The following is a 23,269-nucleotide window of genomic DNA, read 5'->3' as shown; positions in this document are numbered from 1 at the left end:
AAATTAGAAAGATGTGCTCCTGTATCAATGAGTGCCATGACAGGATAGCCGTCAATGTCAGGAAAGTTCTGGTTCGTAGGTAACGTGAGCAGAGGATTTGAGGGCAGAGTCGACAACGCAGCTTCACCTCCAGAAGCTGCAGCGCCTAGTTTTCCGGCTGGATCCGAGAGGCGATAGGCGACGGAGAGAAGCGACGGGGTTGGGGAGAATGTGACTTATGGCGTCAAAGTGAGGGCGAGCGGCTGTAGCGAAGGTTCGGAGCAGGGGCATCAGCAGCAGTGGGTTCATGGTGGGTGGCATACAGAACAGAAGGTCCAAAGGTGCAGGAATAAGTGGCGGCGTATGTCCAAGGAGGTGGTGGCCATCGGTTGGGGCAGTGACGAGCGACGTGGCCGATGCGACAGCAGTGGAAGCAGATGGGCCTGTCATCAGGGGTACGGCATTCGCATGGGGTGCGGCGAGATGTGGCAGAAAAGGACTGCTGGAGATGAGGAGGACCTCTAGAGAACTGGGGAACACTGGGCTGAGACGCTGAACGCACGGAATTCAGACCCATGTTCTCAAATTCGTGTCTTACGACGGCCTAAATCATCGCAATCGTGGTTGCTGGCGGATCGGTAGGCGTCATGGAGAAAGCTGGCGAACAGGCGGCCTCGGGCTCGCGGCGAACAATATGAGTTACGTCGTCACAGGTGGTGGTCTGACGCGGTCGACCCTCACATGCCGACGTAGCAGCAGTGTTGGGTAGCCACGTGATGTGGTGTGTGATACGGCGGCTCTTAGCTTGTTCAAGGCAACGGCATTCTTTTCTGATGGAGTCGATAGTCGAGACGTTGCTGAAACAAGCAAATCGAAAGCGTCGTCGGCGATGCTTTTTAGCACACGTGCCACTTGATCTGCTTCAGTCATAGTATCGTCAGCTTTGCGGCATAGAGCCAAGACATTGAGGATGTATGAAACGTACGGCTCTGTAGATGTCTGAACACGAGACGCAAGAGCCTTTCTCGCGGCAACCTTGCGCCCAGTGGGGTCGCCGAACAGTTCCCGTAGCTTTGCTTTGAAACTGCCCCAACTGGTTATCTCGTCGTCATGCGTTTGGTGCCACACGTGTGGGGTGCCACCGAGATAAAAGATGACACTAGCGAGCATAATCGTTGGGTCCCACCTGTTATTAGCACTTGCGTGCTTGATCATAGAGCTTGATCCATTCGTCAACGTCCTGTCCCTCCCAGCCAGAGAACACACCAGGGTCGCGATGTTGGGCAACCGTGACGATTGGAGCAGTCGGACAAGCCGAAGCCGTTGCAGAGGCAGTCTCGTCACCGGGAGGCCGGGTGACAAGCTCGATGTACCGACCACTTCGGAGTTGCATGGCGAGGACGGAGATCGCTAACCTCTACCAGAATGTTACGTGTGGAATGACACAGACGAGAGAGGCTATTTACAGGCTATTTACACTGGAGCCAGACAGTCAGGCTGACCCTTGCTCGCGCCAAGGGCACAGGCCCACTTCATTCGTTCTCGCGGTGACTCGTCTCTTGAGCATCTCTCGATATCGTAATAATATACATATATTACAAAATCCTCACATCGTTGAAAAATGGTCTACGAATGAGCGAAGATCAATGATCTGACTACACCAGCCGACAAGTTGTACCGATTGCACTGGCCAATGAAATTGAAAGCCTCTCATACAACTCTAGCACAAAGCTGCAAAGGCTACCTTGTACAGACTTCTACAGACCGCCATATTCAGTACCTGCTGGCCAATGTATGCAACCAGACAAATAATACACTAACAAATGGATAATTCATGCAACTTAATGGAACTCATTGCATAATGGAAAGTATCATGCTCACCGTATTGTAAGTTCGTTTGACTGCCTTTCCAGCACGTCCACGCTTCTGAAAGAAAGGAGAGCATGCTTGAGCACCAGTGCATCCAAAAGTTTATGCTAAAGAGACTGTCTACCACTCAGAACATGTCTGTAGATTGTAGGGGGGAATAGGATCATGTGTCACATTGGCAGACTCATTTTATTCCGTACATAAATGTCTGTATTAATTTGGCACTGGAAGCGGTGCGAAAATAACATGGCATCGTCTGACAGTGAAACGGTGTAAAGCTAACTGTGCACCACCTTAAAACCTGCGCAGGGCAAGTTATTTTGCTTAGATACAGTAACACCTCATTAACTCGAACTCGCGTATCTCTAAAAGTCAGCTAAGTCAAAATTTTCCACGGCACCGAATCATTTCCCATATCTCAGATCGGCTCATTAATAGCCGAGATAGAAATATTTCAGTGCTGCGAACCCGTGACTTCGGCAGGCGAGCTCCACTACCAAGCAAGACACTCTCTCTACTTGTCTCGTCTAGCCTCCACAGGCGAAATTGCTTCCCTGCATTCTCCCATACTGGACCTCGAGTATTATGCGGCGCATACATCACGGGCCCCGCCACTCTTTTTTCTCCTCGCTTTCTTGCAGTGCGTCGCACTCCCACTGACGGCATCGCACATGAGCTGTTGTGATTGTCTTGTTTCGCGCAGTGCACAGTTTTGCGCACTTTGCACGAGGACATCTGACTAGCGCTATAAGTCAGTGCTACACGAATACCGAGGCAGACACAAGTGGATCACAGAGCATGATTCCGCGCTGGAACATGGTAGAAAATGACAAAGTTTCGGTGTCTGTGCGCACAATTGCACAACGGTGGGGACAATCAGACGAAAGGGAAGTACATCTCTCTTGCTGCGGTGCAAAGTAAAACAAAAATGTGCAGACGTTCGGTTTGTGTTTTATTATTTCTCTATGCTTTACGTCCTCAATTCAAGCAACAGATCACGCAAATGACAGATATTGCCTTGAATAATTCTTGAAGTCATGTGTCTCGATGATTAACGTCACACTGCGAACACGAGTACGTATGTGCAGGAACACATGTACGTCACCATCCGGCTTGGAGAGCGATCGCCACGAGGGAAATAGAAAACGGTCTTCAGATTGAAATTTCAGACCTTTCCGTGGCACGTAGCAATGTAATACTTTGCAAACACGATCGTTAGCATGCATTGTATGCTCTGTGCTTCAGCTAAAAATGGGCAGACCTAGTGAGGGGCCCTTTAACTTCTTCATAAGCTTTTTCATTAGCCTGTTGATGTTTCTGCCCTGTAGGCAAGTACCGGTACACGTTTACTGTACTTTCTACTTTAGAACCATACCTTTTTCTTTTCAAAAGGTCACCAGCAAGCCGACAGTCATCACTTGAGCATCATCATCACAGGCCTATTCTTATGTTCACTGCAGGATGAAGGCATTGCCTTACGTTCCCCAATTACCTCTGTCTTGCTCTAGCTGATTCCAACTTGCGCCTGCAAATTTCCTGATTTCATCACCTCACCTAGTTTTACGCCTTCCTTGACTGCTCTTCCCTTCCCTTCGAACCCATTCTGCAACTCTAATGACCCACCAGTTATATACCCTATGCATTACATGGCATGCCTAGCTTCATCTTGATGCGAAAGCATTAAATGGCCCATTGAGCGAAAAAGCCAGCATCTAACAGGGAAACGACACCTAAATTCTTATCGGCTGCGATGCCACATCACGTGCGCGCCTAGACGGAGCAGAACGGGCAAACGGGAACACCTACCACAGTGGCACACCAGGTAATGCACGAGGGGAGAAGACATCGCAACAACACGTCACCCTCACTCTCGCTCTCGGAAGCGTGTTATGCATGCGTTCCTTGTCCGCACAAGCTCTCGCCTGCGTTCTAACTTCGCCATGGTAATCGTTCGTAAGCACTATGAAGAAATTAGTGTATAAAGAAACAAAATAAATTCTAAAAAAATAATGTTGGAGGCAGTGAGTTTCTAACCTACGAGCCCACGCTCAGAAGCCGAGTGTCGTAACCACCGGGCTTAGCCAGCACCCCCTGGGTAGCAGGCCTGTGCACTCTGCTTTATGACATCATGCTACTTGGACCAAAATTTCCATTGCTAAGCCCGGCGTGACGAAAGCGGTGCTGTTAAAATCACCGGGGCTTACTCGAGAGCATCCCCGTTAGGTTCTGTGGCAGTTGGGCAAGGTAGCTTGACATCACGGATTGAAGTGCACCGGCCTTGTGCTATCTAGGAGGCATTGGCCAAGCGTCTCTACATGCTCACTTGCCCACGAGGAATTCATAACTCGAAGGACTACTCAGCAGCGTTGAATTGGCCATTACAGTCAAACCCGGCTATATCGAACTCGCAAAAAAACGCCTATCAGTTCGATATAGGACGTAATTCGATATAGCCTGCTAAATAATTGGATGTCATAAAAGCACATACCATTTATAAAATCACTTTATTGAACAAACTAGCGTAGTTTCGCATAAATTAGTCCTGCATTTTCTTCTGCTTGGGCAATTTGGCTGCCTGCGACGCATGCACTTCCCCACGTTGTCTGAGGAGTCGGAGCAGCTGAGGCCGCAACCTTCCGCATTCGCGCAGAAGCACCGGACTAATGCGAGTGCACCAATCACTTCGGAGGATGTGCGCAAAGGAACGTAGTTGCTTTCCTCAATGTGCCTACTTTCATTTGTGCTCGGTACGATGTCGGCGATGTAGTCTTCGTTTCCGGGCTCTTCCGTGGTCGCGACACCATCATCTGCACTCACAAACTCGTCCACCGTTGATTCGAATGTCCCGGAAATTTTGACAGCTCGCTCCAAACTTCGGCAACACCAGCAACGGCTTCGTCGCATTCATTAAAATTTACAGTCATCACCGAGCACGCGGAAAGCGGCACGTATGAAGAACCCCTCATACGCGGCCGTGCGTACGCGTCGGGCGCCATGGGCACCGGGTTGCGAGTCTGGCCACTTTAGCCCTAATCGTGCCGAGAGTGCTCCGCGGAATCTTGCGCGCTGCGGGAACATCCAACTTCTCATCGCGTTCGAAGCAATTTATGATTTTGAGCTTCACGACGAAAGGCGAATTCTGCCGCTTCATCACGGCAACACTGCGGGAGACGGCCCACAAGGCGCAAACATGATAAACTAGAGAAGCAGCCAGACAACTCGCACTTTCGCCATCTTGCACGAAGACAGCACAAGAGCCTCTTCTGATTGGCTGTCTGAGCGAGCGCTGAGGCGGGCCAGGATCCTTTTTTGCTGGGGAATGTCGATAGATAGTGATCTAAAGAAAGGAAGGACCCTTGATTCTGCAACCCGTGATGGAGCACGGCGAAGCGTCGTCAGGGGAGAGGGAATGGGAAGTGAAAGACGATAGAGAAAGAGGGAGGATGTGGCCTAATAGACTCCACTATGCGCGACAGGGAGAGTGTCGACGGCTCGCCCGAACAGCCCGAGGCAGCGCGGTCACGGTAGGGAGAGCGGTTGGATGGAGCTGCGCCGCCGGGTTTCCCCGCTACCGCGTGGGAAAGCCAACTTCTGGGGGCACTTTTCCGCCGCTTGACGTTCGATATATCGGGAGTCACTGCAATATTTGTTCGACGTAAGCGTAATTTTTGCTATATATACTCATTGTAACTGTACCGTGACCAGAAATTGTTCGATATATAGAATAATTCAATGTAAACGGGTTCGACTGTAGTACTTTCGCATTCACAACTCACAAGAAGTGCTCAGATGTTCTCAGATCCTTTCTCTTAATATAATAGAATATCGGCCAGCTTCGTTTCTTCTCCAATCCACACCACCAGGGTCCTTAAATACTTTCTATCTGGTCGCGAAACTTCCGCATTATGCTATAGGAGAGCTTAATATAGCGCCCGCAGTGGACGCACCCCGGTGCTGGCGCAAGCAGAACTGGAGCGGACGCCGAAAGGACACCACAGGTATTCTTGTGTGAATGCTCGCTACTGCGCACGGGTTGACTGCGTGTACTCGTGTGTGAATATAGCCGACACAATGTGCAAATCGCCACCCTGTTTCTGAACAGGTTTCAGAAACTTCAACGTGAACAATTTTGAAACAACTAGAACGCCTTGTTTCATTTACAGGTTCAACTGCATTCGCAACAGTGGCTTAATTCATAATTCAAATTGTACAGTTGCACTACTCCATCATTGGAAACCGACTGTGCAGCAAGTTCAAGTCACGCTTTTATGCAATTGTACGTAAAACGACCAGCGTGTCAAACTAGTAAAGCTAAATTGTACAGTTGCACTACTCCATCATTGGAAACCGACTGTGCAGCAAGTTCAAGTCATGCTTTTATGCAATTGTACGTAAAACGACCAGCGTGTCAAACTAGTAAAGCTAACTAACTGATTAGTAAACGAATTACTAAACCAACTACTAAATGACTAAACTTATTACTGATTGTTACTAAATTTCTAAATTATCACTAAACTAATTACCAACTACTTACAAATTACTCATTGCCAAGTAATCACTAAAAGCAAATCAACTGTAAACCAACTGATAAACTAACCACACAATCACGTGATTACTAAACTAACTATCAAACTAACAACTAACTAACTGAACATACCGTAAAAACCGGACTATAGGTCAGACCGGAATAAAGGTCGATCCCCGAACTAACGAATTCTACAAATGAAAAAAAAAATATTTTTCAATGGCAAAAGTACCGAAAGACACCCTTACCTTGAAACAAATGCAACAGTATTTATTTAAATGCTGCTCGCATGTGCACCCGGCCAATTTTTAACAGTATCGCGCGACCATCGACCCGCGTGCTTGTCAGCACCTCATTAACGACGCTGAGCGGCGAAACAAACGAGATACGCCCATGTGTACACCTGCGCTTACTTTCGCTATTTCGCCGCTCTATGCCGCGATGATAAGGTGCTGACAAACACGCGGGTCAATGGTCGCGCAATACTGTTAAAAATTGGCCGGGTGTACTGTACATAGAAGGGCACGAAGTGTACAAGCGCTACTCCGAATCAGAGCAATGCCTTTGATCACAGTCGTCCGAACTAGAGTTGGATGACGAGTGCTCTTGCTGCCCAGTCCAGAGGCGCGCGCGATCTCTACCGGTTTCAATTGGATGCATTTGGCAGTCACAGGCAGCGATCTTACGCACAGCTCCCAGACGAACTCCGCAACCTTGTCTTCCAGTTCTGCGGTCCGCCCATGAAATGACGTTTTCTGTTTGTTTGCTGTTTCTGCCTCCGCCAGTACCAAATGCTCTTGTCAGATACTATAAATTCGCGCTGTGCCGAGAGGTTGCCGTGGGCTTCCGCGCACTCAATCGCCTTTTTCTTGAAGGCGACGGTGAATTGCCGTCGGCTTCCGCTCATTTTGAAACAAAATGTGAAAAAGCAGCCTTTAACCAATATAACTTTGTGACAATGTAAACGCAAATTGACGGTGCCACAATGTCGCCACGCCCGCGCTGCTGCTGATGGTGAAGGTGGCTCTTTACTTCATCCGCCCATTGTTGCAAGACTTCCGTAGTTTTTCCGCCAATGTCCGGTATATAAGACGAGGGGCGACTTTTCACAATGTTTTTGAAAAAAAGTTCGACTTATATTCTGGTTTTTACGGTATTAAATAATCCAACAACTACATTAACAAAACTTCATAATGAGCTTGAAGAAAAAGCAGCACTACAAAGACACGGACTAAAAGAAGAACACGTATGATGGACAGGTGCTAGTCCACCGTACGTATCGTTCTTTTAGTCTGCATCTTTGTAGCATTGTTTTTTCTTCGAGTATGTTACACCAACTCGCCCATATCAAGCTCCTGCTGCCTCAGTTAATACTAAGTAACCTAAGAAACTACAGTAACAAAAATGACTCAACCAATTAACTAATTGCACAATAATAACTAAGCCATACACCAACTAAACTAAATAAATAAGGTAACTAACAAAACTCATTACCTAATCAAACTGCCAAACGTAACTGATTAATTATGCAACTGAAATAAAATTATTTACTAATAACCTACCTAACTATAATAAGTCAGCAAATATAACTAACTTAGCAACTTATAATTAACGCACTGAACTAGCTAACCAAATATAGCTGACTTATCCAATTAACTAACTAGACAAAGTGCAAATAGACACAGCCAAACGAAAGTTTGTGCAAGGAAGACTACTATGGGCTAGGGGTGCGACGTCGATCAAAAAATCATTCTGCCAAAATTTCCCGTTGCATGTTCGCTCTACAAACACGCAAAAATAAATGCGGGACAGGTGCCTTTGCTCGTGAAAGATTTGCACGATCGTGCAGTCTGGCTATGCGGAGCAGCCGATTGTTGGCCTTCTACTTGTGCCAGCACCACTAGGTGCCACCTATATGTGTCCCTATATGATACTCTCGGGGAAATTTCATGACCAGATGAAAAGTACTGAAAGACCCTGACACCGTTCTCTTAACTTTATGCCTAACACTTTTCGATCCATTGCTCTTGGTACATGCCATGACTTCGTAATACTTGCCATATGGCCTCGAATCCAATTTTATTTCGCAAATTTCCTTCTCATAATCAGGGTCCCCTGTGATTGGCCTAGATAAACATATTTTCCGCAGAGATTCTAGAGGCCGACTGCCAATCAAGAATTCTCATTCTCTTTCCAGGCTCTTGAACATTGCCTTTGTCTTCTGCATATCAATTATGTACCCTACTCAGACTATGTTAGCTTAAATCCTCAATCGTTTGTTGCATTTGTTTTAAGTTGTGTGGGGTAGAGGAAGAACATCTGGTTTCAATGCTTGCTTTATCATGCCACCATTAAATTTTTTTAATGCTTTATGAGAATGTTTTGAGGCTCTGCAAGTTATTTTAACGGCTAAAGCGGAAACAGGCCAGCATGCAGAGAATGAAAGAAATTGCAATCATGTCGATTACAATTAAATCTAACAGCTTTCTTCGGCCCAGCCTGAAGGTTTGATAGATCAGACGCACAGTGATGTGACCAGACAACACACACATTTCTAGAGTGGGTCTCATGAAGAATTTATAACCGGCTAGTTCGTAGTCCTTGATTGCTGTTTGTAGTGCTCTTTTTAAGTAGCCAAGTAAATTTAGTGTTCCGGAACAAATGAAATCGACACATTACGCCATTTCCGTGTTTATAACAGCTGATTGCAGTAGATGGAAGATGAGTAGCGAATGAACTGTTTGGCTTGAAGTCACTTTTAAGAGATACGTTGATTCCATAGGCCACTGCATAATCATTTTTTTTCTTCTGTGAGAACTGTTCAAAACCCTTACATATAGATACACACATTCAGCCCACTCCCGAGCTTACATCTGCTGTTTACAGCAAAGGTAGAATGCACCGGGCCCGCTTTTTGACAGTTAAAAGGCATCATCGCAATCAAGAACACGATATCCTATCATACTTCAATATATAGCAGGACACGCAATTTTACCTCTCTGGTCTAATGATTCCTGTAGCAATCATAAATGTTTTGCAGGAAAAACCTGACATTAAAAAAAAAGTTAAGTACAAGACTACATTCAGAAATGTGTGTCAAATATTCCATCTACCTGATTTGTCGACTTTGTGCCGCAGACAAATATGGCTCTAACTGATATTTCACAAATGTCCTTGCATCGCGTCCTGCGACGTTAGGGCTCTGTGCTGTATGTTTGGAGCCAGCAGCCTCGTAAACCCGTACCGTAAACCCTTGTTCTAAGGAAGTAATCTGGACAGAAAATTGACTTTGTCATATAAGCAGTATTTCATTAAAAGCAGAGCTGTAAGAGTGTCACAGAAGATCGAGAAGATGGAAAGCTTCAAATAAAGCACTATTTCGGATTCAGCAATTTTGGAAAAAGAGCAGTTTTTTAAACGAGGGTTTACTGTTCTCGGCTTTAGGAGGCACAAAATTGGTCATCAAAATGGACTTCATTGTGATAGCTAAGTAGCCTGAAGAACCTCATGCTGCTTTTCACACATTCTTTTGGCAGTTCATTAGAAATACTTTTAATTCATTGCCATAAGGTTTCAGTGAGACATTACTCATTTTATCCCATAGTTTGTCGTTCATATACTTAATTATAAAATCCTCACATCGTTGAAAAATGGTCTACGAATGAGCAAAGATCAATGATCTGACTACACCAGCCGACAAGTTGTACCGATTGCATTGGCCAATGAAATTGAAAGCCTCTCATACAACTGTAGCACAAGGCTGCAAAGGCTGCCTTGTACAGACTTCTGCAGACTGCCATATCCAGTGCCTGCTGGCCAATGTATGTAAGCAGACAAATAATACACAAACAAATGGATAATTCATGCGACTTAATGGAACTCATTGCATAATGGGAAGTATCATGCTCACCGTATTGTAAGTTCTTTTGGCTGCCTTCCTTGGACGTCCACGCTTCTGAAAGAAAGGAAAGCATACTTAAAGGGACACTAAAGGTTACTATTAAGTCAACGTGGACTGTTGAAATACCATCACAGAAACCTCGAAACGCTTGTTTCGTGCCAAGGAGAGACTTATTTTAAGAGAAAATGCGTTCTGAAGCGTCCGCGTACCTCTAGCGCAGTTCAAATCGCCCGCCCTCCGATCGAGGAGTACTGACATCATGGTCTCATAGTGACGTTGCGCCATCGGTGAATAGAACGGCGTCCGCAGATGGCGCTACGGCTTTTCTGCGCAAAACGCAAATGCGCGGCCAGAAACAGAGCCAAGACAGAGCCGACAGCAGAGCGAAACCGGGAGTATGGTGGCTAGCGGAAAGAGAAACGAATTACGTCCCACATTACGTCCCACAGCACACGGAGAGTCCGTTTTCGTTAAACTATAGGCTGCGGCGAGCTCGCAGCGTGGTCGGCGTGATCTGTGAGAAGTGACGAGCCTTTTCGCACTCGCAACAGGGCATAAAAAAGTGCGAATCGACGCAAAACTCTGCCTAGAAACGTGCTTCGCCACAGCCAGGGCTCAATACGACCCAAGCTGGCGCGACCCAGATGTCGTTTCCCGCACCGCCACCAGGCGCCGCTACTATACCTCAAACTCCAGCGCAAGACGCCCATAAGCTGGTACTTCATTTTATGGCGCAAACTTCGACGCTCGTCGCAATGGACCCTGACACCGACAGATTGGCTCGCGATGGTGGGCTCAACTTCAGCGATTTGAGCACCGACGAGCGCGACCTGCTGCTGAGGGCTCGCACTGCCGGCGTCGTTGCGTACTACGACGGCGGCCTCGACACCGGCTCTCCGGAGCGGGAAAGCAACGAGGGCTTCCCACGACATCACATGGACGTGGCATTCTCGCTGCTTGTTCCAAATAAAACTTTCGCGAGCCAGCAGAACCCTCACAGCACGACGCGATAACGAAACTACTGAAACTCCAAAGCGTGCGCGGCGCAGAGTCGAGTGCGCACAGTCGAGCGAAAACGAAACCTTTCGAACACCCATATTACTGAAGGGTAACCTCAAAATGTTATTTTTTCTTAGAATCGAATAGACGTAGACAAGTAGCACTTTCTTCCGTCTTATAATCAAATGAAATAATATTTTTAATACGAGTAGTTGAGTATTAGTAACACAAATTATGAGGAGTGCTTTCGTCATCGGGCTAGTACCGGAATGTCGCTGGGGGGTCTCAAATCATGTCATGCATATACCTCAATTTCTCGGTTACTAAAGCTCTGTTCGCGATTATATTGACGCCTTAGACGTTCTAGAACATTGCTCTACCACTTTAACTTGAGTTTCTGGTAACCTTTAGTGTCCCTTTAAGCACCAGTGCATCCAAACGTTTATGCTAAAGAGACTGTCTACCACTCAGAACATGTCTGTAGATTGTGGGGGGGAATAGGATCATGTGTCACAATGGCAGACTGATTCTATTCCGTAAATAAATGTCTGTATTAATTTGGCTCTGGAACTGATGCAAAAATAACATGGCATCGTCTGATAGAGAAACAGTGTACTGGTCCCGGGTTTGATCCTCAGAGCAGCACAAATTTTTTCTTCTATTGTAAAGATGTTGTTCCTAGAAGCCTGTACAAGTTTCCTTTACAGGAGTGTTTCCTTATTAGTTTATAGTGTTTCCTTTACACGCCAAGTGGATGAAAATTATCTCTTTTAGCACTCTGCATAAACACAAACCAGAACAAGAATGTGACTGCAAGTGGGCTGTGAACCAGAAGGCACAAAGGCAAATGCACCCTTGATGTCTTGTCACATGCTGTGATCCAAAAGATCCAGTCACTTTAAGAAGCACAAGTCACTAAAAGAGTGAAAGCATCACCAATAGTTCAATGGCTATAGCATTCTGCTGATGAGCACAAACAAGCTTGTGGTTTCGATGTCCAGCCACATTACGATGGGAGCACAATGCAAGAACACTCCACCACTGATCATATCAACTCGGTTTTTAACGAGACGCCTTTTTAACCATTTGAGGGATAAACTTCTATTGCGGAAACCGTGCCCCTAGGGTAATATTTTTTTTATTATTACAGATTACAGCAGTAGGACATGATTGAAAACTCACAAGTACAGCAAAAAATAATTGCAAACAATACTTTGTCTGAAACACGCTTTACTTGCCCTGACAGTATACAAACGAATATGCTTACAGCAAGAAGCAAAAAAAATGCCCTAGCAAAATTTATGGTTATTAATTTGGTGTCCCAAAAAATTCACCGACAATAATGATGCTCCCTAATAAGAAACTTCAGCGCACCTAGTTAGGTGTTTTGAATTCACGCTACACTGAAGCAAATTTGAACCTGAACCTGAGCAGGTTGCTCTTGGCAGCGGTGCCGAGCCTCCGCTCGTGCAGCTTGTTAGCAGCAGTGGCAGATGAAGCTACCGGTTTGTCGCTCATTGTTCAGAAAGGAAGAAAACATTTGCAAATGGCTGGTGGGGCGCATTCTCTAGCGGAGGTGGCGCAGACAAGGTAGCGAACGTGCAGTGGGTCACTGCCGCGGAGCATGTCCTGTGTGGCACTCCCCCACTTTTCTTTCCATCCTTTCATCCTGCTTTCCTCCTCCACCTTCCACCTCATGGTTCTGCTGCAGCCTCCTCCGCTTTCCTCCTCCCACCCTCTTCAGTATTGCCTCCTTTCACACCCCACTGTGATCTGCATTCATTCTTTCATCCTTCGCTGTGCTCATTCGCTCGGTTATGAGGGGCACCGGCACTCAACGCAGGAACGGCTGCTCAAGAGCTGCACTCTAAAACATGTTTTATCAGAAGAAGTAATACGTCAGAAATAATTAAGAAGAAACATTTGAGCAGCCTCCGCAAAAAGAGGCACTGCATGGGGCTATACCGAAATGACAACTGCGCGCACCCCAGTGTACTGGAATATGCGAGCTGAAACCCGAAGGGTGACTGCTACCAAAGGCAAAAGAACCGACGATTAGTACCTCTGACTTTTGGCCACACCACGCTACCGGTAATTCGACATCCTCTAATAAGAGATTGTCGCCCTGGAACACGATAACTCTTAATTCATTTGAACTCAACCGGTGAGCTAACCACAATAATGCAGCAAGGTGAGCTAGTTGGTACAAGTGTTTCAAGCAAGCAGTACTAAAAAAATGCAACAAGAACAAGTGCATGTGTGAGCCAAAGTGTTAAAATGCATGCATCCTGATGACTTATCGCAAGCAACGTGCTCAGGAAATTTTCAAAGCTCTCTGTCGCAATGAGGCGTCACGTGTGTCAGCATTACGTCCACTGGGCTCAGCAACAGAGAAATCGCTTACCTTTACGATTAGTGCATTCATTGCGCCTTAAAACTGCATGATTCACTGCTACCTGTCTCTTTCTCCTTCACACCTGCCAAACTGCAAACTTTGAAATTAGTCACACTTTTGCTGGCACACATTATTTATAAAAGCTTTCCCTGGGTACACACCTTTTGTGGGCTACACATGCACTTAATGATGATTTACCGTTTGACAGCACGCACAAACAGCAGCAAACTATTTCCTAGTGACTTTTTTAGCGACTCGCACAGCGACGTTGTTGTTGCAGATTACGTCTGCATCAGGATTCCTTCCTGCATATAAAGTTGCTCGAAGCAAGAACCTTTCTGTGTAGCCTTTAAAAATCCATAGACTTGCACGGAAAGCTTCGAGAACGATGAGAGAAAGTTTTTCACAAATAATTTCTTTTTTCGCATAACTTGATGAAACATTCATAAAACAGTGGGGCGAGCCCAAATTCATCCACTTTAAAGAGAATTTTAGTAAGAGAGTCGCTTATTTTTTTTTTTTTTCTTCTCTTCCTCTTGTAAGGTTTATAGCTACCATTCATGCAATAAACCTCTCCATCCATAGTCTGCACACCATCTTCTGCCAACTTGTCCTCGTCTCGTTTTTAGTGCTGTTAGCTTCCAAGACCATATTACTCACCGTTTTAGAACGCCGGTTCGATGTGGGCACCGTGCCGTGATCGCTTGAGGGTAGTTCCTCATCCTCATCCATAGTAGAGTATGCGTCCTCTGCCTCCTCATTGGCTTCGGCTGCCGTAGCTTCGGGAGGATTCACCAGCTAGAGAAAGCGAGCAAAATTCTGTAGATGAATAAATACTAACGTAATGTGTAATTCCATAGCTTCCACACAGGCACCATTTTTAATGCAAGGTGTCGGCCAGTATAAATGAGAGGTCAATGAGTTGAAACTATACGGTACAGCGCTGACAATAGTACAAGCCTGATGTACAGTTGTCGTTCACCCGAAATGGAACAGGCAAGCACAGCATTGAAATGTGGTTGTGAACAAAATGCATCCCAATATTACCCCGTGCGAACTCTCATTGTGAACAGTTGACGACAGGCGACAACCCGGGAGATTTTCTAGTAATGGGAGAGGAAACGGAGTGTGTGCCGGCGTTATCACGCGAGATGGGCAGGAGAGTATTACGGGGAAGCTGCTGCGGCAGGCAACTACTACAGTCTAAACAGATGATAACAAAATCCCGCGACAATGAACTGCCGCAGCCCTACAATCCCACATTAACAAAATTTGCCAAAAATTAAGCCCCCGAATTACCTATTTGCGCGAGACTAGCAGGCTCCAAAATGTGCTCAAATGCGATTTGCTTTTCAGAAAAATTTCGCAAAATACCACTACACAACACTTGCATAGGCACCGCCATTTTTGTTTACAAAAACAACCAAGCACCGGAAGCCATCGCATGCGCTGGAAACACATCAGGGCCACCATCTTGTTTGTTGATCGCCCGTTTGTAGCGGCACTCGTGTTGCTACCAACATGTGACGACGATTTTTGCGCACATAGTGCAGTGTGTAATGAGCACCTCGGCGAGAAAAATACAGCAAGAACAAAAAAACCCACGTCCCACCTACATGGAATGGCTTATGGCACCCAAGATGGCGGTCGCAGCATGGAGTACCATGCAGTGAGCCTTCATTGAGCGATCTTCACGGAATACGCATCGCTTGCTTCAAGAACACTGGTTTTGGTGCCAACCGACGGGCATCGCGTGCGGATTCGGTGCCCAACATAGATTTGGACGAAGAGACTGTGATGTCGATAGATTGCCTTTGGGTATACGATACACAATCACTTTTGTGCTCTGCACCGGATGCACTGGCGCCTACGGATGACAGCGTGCGCTGGAGAAATGCAGCTGCATGCGTGGAGCGCCGCTGCTCTGCGTCCGGTGCAGAGTTATGCAAAATTTAGCAAAAGTGATCGTATATCAGAAACTAATTGACAGAGAATACTGCTCCACAGCAGTGCTGCCGCTGCTGATCGAAGCAGGTGGCCATCTTTGTACTGTCGACAGTGCTGTTGTATTTTGACACTAAAGTTTCGTTCTGCATTACCTATCCGTGCCGTCTCGTTTCGGAACAACGAAAATCTTGCGAAAGCGAATGTTTTCGCATTCCCCGCTGATTTTGTTATTGCGAGGTTCAACTGTATTCCCAATCGTGCGCGCCTTCTCTTGTTTACGTGGGATCGCACAGCCGGAAAACATATCATATGATCGCAGTTTGGTGATGTAGTGAATGATGGTGCCAAAAGATCATGTTCTTGGGAAACGTATGAACCAGTTAAAAAGAAGCATAACTGTATCGTGTTATTTCTTGTGTTTTTGATTGCGAACATTGGTGCCGGGAAATTGTACCTAACAGGATTGTATCAACAGGGTTCTACTGTATCACCATTGCAGTGGAGAATTGAACCCACAACTTCCAGCTGTAATGTGGTTCTCTAGAATCTCCTGAAGCATGGCTGCCCACAATTTTACAGAAATGTTGAAGTACAGCCATGTTGGCATACTAACACTGTCATTTTCTAACTTTAAGGACCAAGCACACAGTACTTCGGTTCATTCACATGCATGACAACAGTTGCACAGATGCATTCTGTGTTGTTACCTTTCTGCCACTTAGTGCAAAACTGAGAAAGTGTTTGTGCAACAGCCCAAGGTGGTGGCACCCATGAATTGAAAATAAAATAGTTATACCTCGATATAACAAAGCCGGCAAAATCAGCAATTTCCTTCGTTATATCGAAATTTTGTTGTATTGAAATTTGACCTTTAGCGCAAGTAAGTAAAGTCGCCAACAGATTTTTCTTACACGGAGTGGAGCCACAGAATTCTCCGAATTATCGGGCAATCAAAAAAAGCAAATCTGAAAGAGAAAGCATTTCATTTTGACGTATTAAAGAGCCAGCAACGAATGATATCGTTTCATGCCACGTCTACAATATCTTCCTATTGGCAGTACGAATTAAGCAAAGCCAGCTGCACTTTCGCATCCTTTCGCATCCACTCTGCCACCGCGGTTGATAGCTTTGGCTGCACTGGGACAACGCCGTCATGAAAAGCACTGGCAGCGGGAAGCAAATGCTTCGTCTGGTTCTCGCTTCGAGTCACAGACGAAATTGCGCAACCTCCAATACCAAACATGTGGGAAGATGGCACATGTGATGGCACGCCGTCACGGTACACCCACTCTTTGCACACGCAGCAGATTACCTCCAAAGCAGGGTGTGAGGCGGCGTATGTGCCCAGCCTCGTTGCAGCCATGGGCAGCCACGACCGAGATGCGCACGAATGCCCCCTCACGTACGCTTCATTGGGCTACTGCGAGCGCACTCTCCTGCCCCTCTTTCTCTTTGCTCACATGGGAATGCGGCTCTCATGAAGCCGCCTTCTTTCCCTCCTACTTTCCCTTTCACCTAAAGCATACATTACACACGGCACGATAAGGTCTCATCGCACTTGGACTTTATACGGAACATGATGCAACTCCGCTTCGGTGGTCACTCTGGTTGCGCGGTGTGCGATTTGAAAGGTGCGTTTGAAAGCAACCACTTGTAATTCAGTCATTTGAAGACCTGCATTTGCGGAAGTTTACATTGACCATATTTACTCGATTGTAATGTGCCCTTGAGTGTAACGCGCATCCGTTTTCCGTGATAAAAGAAAGGAAAAAAAAAAAACGCCCTCGATAGTAACGCACATCCATTTGAAAAAAAGTGTGCATTAGAATAAAGTAAATATGGTATGGTCTCGGCATTCCTTTGTGGCAGCAGTGAAATTTCGTTACGTTGAAATCATACACAAACACACTTCATTATACTGGGGGTTCTCAATATGTGGTGTTCTATGAACAAGAGGTTATAAAAAATTAAATACTTCATTATATAGAGAATTTCATTATATTGAAGCTTGTTATATCAAAGTTTAACTGTAGACTGAAGAGTAGATGATCGAAGTTTCAAATATACAACACCCACCGACACGTCAGCTGATCTAACACTACTGTCCACTTGAGCAGATGGCGACAATGCCAGTAATGCCATGCGTTGTGTTTCAAGGCTCCTTGGTCTGGCGCCAGTTAACGGGGTTGCATCCATGATGATTGCTACTAAGGATGCACTGCTGTGTTCTTCAATGGCCAGTTGCGAAATTTTTGTTTGTTCAGTACTGTGTTCGAGCTGAACTGGCTGCACATCCTGGAGGAAATCAAAAAGAATGTACAACGGTAGGCGAAATACAAAAACATTCTGCACCAGCTATGTAGGAAAAAAAACGTAAAGTGGCAGGTGTGGGAATTTTACTTTGCGGTAGTTAAATTTCAGTAAAACCACATCCCTCTAACAGATATTTAAACTGAACTGATCCTTGAATTGACTTGTACAGTGCAAGAAACCACACAGACGACAGAGAAGCGCACATGGACAGCATTGTGGGATTAAAAGATAAATCAAGACCAATTAGCCCAGCTGTCAGTTCCGTTATTTAAACTTAAGCTAACCAACCTTTATCAACAACTAATAATTTTAATAATCACATGGGAAAGAAAAAAGAGCAGCTTCTTACCCCCAGGGTGCGTTCCATCTGCGTTCTGGAACTCATGTTCTGCAAAATCAGAATGGAAAAAATCGATTAGCATATGCAACAGCACCAAGATTACGAGGGTGCCAATGTACAAAGAATGAATGGGATAATGAATAAATGAATAGAACACTTACAGAGCCCTCTGTCTGAATGCAGTGATTTTTTTTTTCTATTTTTATTCTAAATATTGTTAAAGGCCTGCCTCTGAGTTTGTTATGTAAATAGGGGAGAGAGTACAGACATCAAACAAATGACTCACTACCACAAAAATAGGGAGTAGGAAATGAAAGCAAACTGATTATAAGATCTAAGCACTACAGCAAAACAAAAGATACAAAATAATGTACGAAGATATATTTATGCAACACCTGCAGTCCCCCCCACTAGTCTGTAGGTTAAGGGCGTCGGCTTTTGTACATGACATGTCAAATGTTCCAGCATAATCACTGGTGTTCGCATACATTCCAGAAAGTAGAACACTATTCACATTGTGCATTCAGTCTTAATTACATAGGTTTGGTGAATGCAAAGAAAACAGATAAAATCAACGACAAGATTCGAGTAAGTTCCAAATGATACAGGCGCATCTTGCACTAAGCGATAAGATTAAGTTGCTAGCAGGTGCCACGGTTCCTGGAAAAATGATAAACAAGTACGCATGGCAATATTGTCACGTAGTAGTGACGGTAAAGAAGGTAGCAAAACTGTGATTGACGAAACTAACGTTCTATTGGGGGAACCTGTGCCCTCAAAAGCAGGCTACACTCAAAGGACAACGATAGCGGCGTAAACAGTTGACGATCGTTGAAGATCTGATCTGTCGGTCAAGTGCATCTGTTTTTATACACGGATCATTGAAGATTCCAGAGTAATTGCAGGTGCCTGCGTGTCATCCAGAAAATTCGATACAATTTGCATCGCACATGCAATCATATTACACAAGCTTGCAGGAGAACAGACAAAGGGTAGAAACATCGATAACATTCAATATTCGATTTGAAATTGAATATTTGAGTATTTTCACACCTCTACTTATTAGGCGTCTGGGTGCAGGCATTGTAACTGGATGCAGCAGATGCGCGCCCTTATAATTAAGGAATGCATACTACGTTTCATGACAGTTGTAGCTGTTCATACTTAATATGCTTCACTGCATAACATGTCCGTAATGCGGCGAAACTGACAATTTCAGGAATTGAGTGTTAGCATCTGTTCCGGCAGAGCTTAAGCGACAGCGACTACGCTGAAGATGCATAGTCTCCCTTCGAAAACATCTATTAACGCAAAAGCGTTAAGGAGCTCGTGTCGCAGAAAAGCCGGTGTCGTCGTCGTCGGCAGCGTTGGCCGTGAGCGATAGATCCCGGGAGGCACTTAACGAATCAAAAACAACTTGCAAGATGGGCTGGGTGGGAATCGAACCAAGGTCTCCGGAGTGTGAGACGGAGACGCAACCACTCATCCACGAGTTCGATGCTTCAAATCGGTACAAAAGCGCCACTAGTGAATGCGGTGTTGCCATAGAAACGTGCCGTAGAAAGTTATACTGCGGTGTATATCTATTTATCAGCATGTAACTTACAGAAGCCGCAGTTACACGAGTAGCGAAGAACATTTCCGCTACATTTCTTCTGTGCTCTGCGCACACGCAGAGCTATCTTGCGGCAAACACAGAAGACCCCATCCTCGCAATGTGCGGCGCTGCACCAACACGTGGCGCGCCACTCGCCCACTTCTCCCCTTCGAGCCATGCGGGGACCGGTGCGAGGATGCCCCACTACCTATGCGTTTAATAAGTTTTCTCACTCTCTCCCCTTCCAACTTCACTCGTCACGCGCACCCTCGCGTTTTGGCGACGTGGCTCCTCTTTCTGCTCACAGCGCGATTCCTAGGTGCAGCGTCCGATGCGGGACGCCTCTGACCTGATCGCGTCCCCTGCTATGCGTGCCGAGCTGCTTCCGAGGAGTCATGCGGCTGTGTGGTGCTCCCAAGCGAGATAGAGGACGATCCCATCGAGGCGTCAGCCCCATGATCGCGTCGGCCTTCATGGCGCGTCGCGGCCAGGCTTTCCGTGCTGATCACGACGTTTGGCTCGCGTAAATAATTTCTCCCTCCGAGACACCGAGTTCTTTGGTTCGTTCCGCTTGCTCATGCGCACGTTTCGTTGCCGCGCTGAACGCTGCGTTGCTCGGCGCTCACCGCGTGATTGGTGGGTGCAAAGTCCGATGCAGGGCGCCTCATAGGTGATCGCTGCACCGTAGCGCAATGTCTTACACCCCTTGGCGGGTCGACGGGAATGCTATCGTGTTCTACACTTGAAGGCGAAGCTTAAGCGTCCTCCAATTTTTTTCGCCCTGCTCGAGGTCGATTTTCAAGAAATAACCACTGCAATCACACATGAAACCAAAACTGTCTTTGCAGCGTTTTAGGCTTTACCACATAACACAAATATACTGCACTAAAGCTGACTTTAATGTGTGGAAAAGGAGACTTCAGGAAATCGGCCACCAATGTGCAACACGTATTAGACGCTTGCCCATTTTTCTTGCTAAAAATTGAGTGCATGTTAGATTTCTACTTTGTTTAGGTGCTTTATTGTCATCTGTACATCAATCGGCTGCTTTGGACACATAGAAAGCAAGGGCCCGTTTTGTTTGCAGGCGTGTTAGAATAAGGAAAATATTGCCAAATGAATCAGCGGGTTGTTTTGTCGCTTTTGCTGCATCTACTTTATTTCTACTCACTGGATAACTCAATCAATTGATGTATTATATAGTGTAGTAACTTATATATTATACGCATGGGTTCAATCTTCAATCCAGTGTCTTCTCTCCCTCTCTTTCTCGAGAGAGAGCTGATGTGGTGTCATGGATCTCTGCATGAAGGGTTTCGGTTTCAAAAGGATTCTACAGGGAACACCTAGTGTTAATGCAACGGTTCAAAGTGACATCATTGAGCCCCATGTATATAGACTGTGTGCATATTGAAATCAGTTCCAGCCCAATACTCTGTTTTGCCTGACATCCTTTTGTCATGCAATCTTTCGTTCAACGGCATTTACGTCGCCTTTGCCAGCGATACGGCAGTAACCAACCAGTCGGTCGCACAGTTTTCTGTGCGACCGACTTTCGGCCTTGTCTCTACAGAGACAAGGCCGCTGCAGTAATATCTAGCAAGAATACCTCGCCTGCAATGCATTTTTCACAAAGATATCCCTTCCACAGTGCATCAGAAAAATATTTTTTTGCCATTACACAGAGCGCAATGAAAGCTATGATCAACCAATGACTCACGCATCAGTGAAAGCATAAAATAATCACATTGTAAAGAAATCTGCTCAAATAAAAGAAGTATACCACGTACATTCGTGTACATGGTACTACCTTTACACACTCTTGATAAGGTGTAGCCCTTATGCAAGGACAGGCTCCATTTTGATTGAAGTTTTCCAAGCATACGTAATCCAGGTGCTACTTTTGTACCAAAATAATAAATCCTACCGATTTGCTGATGCAGTTATTTGTTCATGCATGCACACCATGCATCTGGCACCCGTCCAGTCCTCACCACTGTCACTGTCCGTCTCGCAGGCTTGGTTAGCCATCCCACTCATGGATATCTGCCATTGTCCATGCCATCGATGGTGTTGATATGGCAATAACATCAGATTTTTTCACAACCCTATCTGAAGTCAGCACACACCACGCACTCGGAATAAAAAAAATTATGCAGCTCCAACGCACTTGTTGAAATCTATGTGAAATGAAGCCTTCCTGAAACATTTCTTCAAATGCTATAAATTTGCCTGTTTCGTTCCTGCGTCTTTGGCAAAAAAAGGTATCATCACCCCATGAAGTGATCGTCTCAAAGAGTTATTTGGTGGCATTATGTGTACCATCTACTTATGGGCTGATCCCCCATTGTGGGTAAGTGCCCCCCCCCCCCCCCCCCCCCCATAGTATGAAAATTATCACAATAACAAAGTGAACGCGCTTCCAGATTGATATCATTAAAAACTAAATTGTGGAGTTTTACGAGCTGAAACCACAATACGACTATAAAGCATGCCGTAGTGGGAGACTCCAGATTAATTTTGATCACTTGGAGTGCTTCCAATGTGCACTCAGTGCACGGAACGTGGGCATTTTGCACTCTGCCTCCATTGAAATGCAGTCGCCACGGCCAGGATTTGACCCCGCACTCTCGGGCTTAGCAGCACGAAGCCATAGCCACTATGCCACCACGGCAGGTAGGCTAATATCATGCTGTGTGTATATGCTTTCTTATAGAAACCATAATCATGAATGCGCGGGGATCATCTCGAAGAGCTGATTGCTGTTGACACAATTTGTACGACCCCCATCTTTGCCAATTCCATGTCGTGGGCATGTACCACAGCATTGAAATCATCATCATAGTCAACACGCGGTGACCACCCAAAAGAGCTACTAGGTGTCTTGGCACAAGAGAAGTATGCATGCAATTATGGCCTACTAGTTAGAGCTTTGGGCTGCTGCATGCGGGGGTCGAGGTTCGAATCCCGCTGCCGGTCGCACGTTTCTTTTTTAAGTGTGACGAGGAATCTGTAGAGTGAGAACCCGAGAAATGACGAGCCGAACCTGGAGAGACTACGGGATCGTAAGCAAAGAAAGCTTCTCTTTAAAAGCAAAGCTGCAGTAACACACTCCCTCCGCTTCTTTTTTTTCATTAACATCATTTTGGGGGGGGGTGGGGGGTGACAATATGGCTACTACATCAGTAGGATAGACACTTGGGCCGGCTGCTCGAACTAGCCTCTTACATGAGTGCAACAATAACCTTTTTTTTTCACTCTGTTTAACTGGTACACAGGATGGAACACAACATACTGTGTTTTGCTGCAGTTGCTCTTCCTGGCTGGTTGCAAGGCTGGTGACGGGGTGCCCCAAGTCCCGAACGGCGCCACTACGCAACACAGAAAACAGATTTGTCGCAATT

General features: G+C 45.9%; 1 protein-coding gene across 14 annotated transcripts in view; it reads right to left on the bottom strand.

The window, feature by feature from the left end:
- LOC126519271 (uncharacterized) overlaps positions 1 to 23,269 on the bottom strand; it is a 158,279-nt gene that overhangs the window by 34,288 nt on the left and 100,722 nt on the right. For 7 of the 14 annotated variants that reach the window (XR_008610015.2, XM_055065234.2, XM_055065237.2 and 4 more), the window contains exons 12-17: positions 23,161 to 23,236; positions 18,278 to 18,316; positions 17,692 to 17,910; positions 14,329 to 14,466; positions 10,284 to 10,328; positions 1,861 to 1,905 (exon numbers count right to left, since the gene is read on the bottom strand). Coding sequence is in view for 12 of the 14 variants with exons in the window: in XM_055065234.2 (XP_054921209.2) it covers positions 1,861 to 1,905; positions 10,284 to 10,328; positions 14,329 to 14,466; positions 17,692 to 17,910; positions 18,278 to 18,316; positions 23,161 to 23,236 (562 nt within the window). In the remaining 2 variants the exon portion in view is untranslated. The remainder of the gene's footprint in view (positions 1 to 1,860; positions 1,906 to 10,283; positions 10,329 to 14,328; positions 14,467 to 17,691; positions 17,911 to 18,277; positions 18,317 to 23,160; positions 23,237 to 23,269) is intronic. The other 7 variants (XR_008610016.2, XM_055065239.2, XM_055065242.2 and 4 more) reach the window with 4 other exon arrangements.

This window comes from Dermacentor andersoni, chromosome 10 (genome assembly GCF_023375885.2).
Source record: "Dermacentor andersoni chromosome 10, qqDerAnde1_hic_scaffold, whole genome shotgun sequence".
Classification (NCBI taxonomy): Eukaryota; Metazoa; Arthropoda; class Arachnida; order Ixodida; family Ixodidae; genus Dermacentor; species Dermacentor andersoni.
This window is presented reverse-complemented; position numbering and strand designations above follow the sequence as displayed.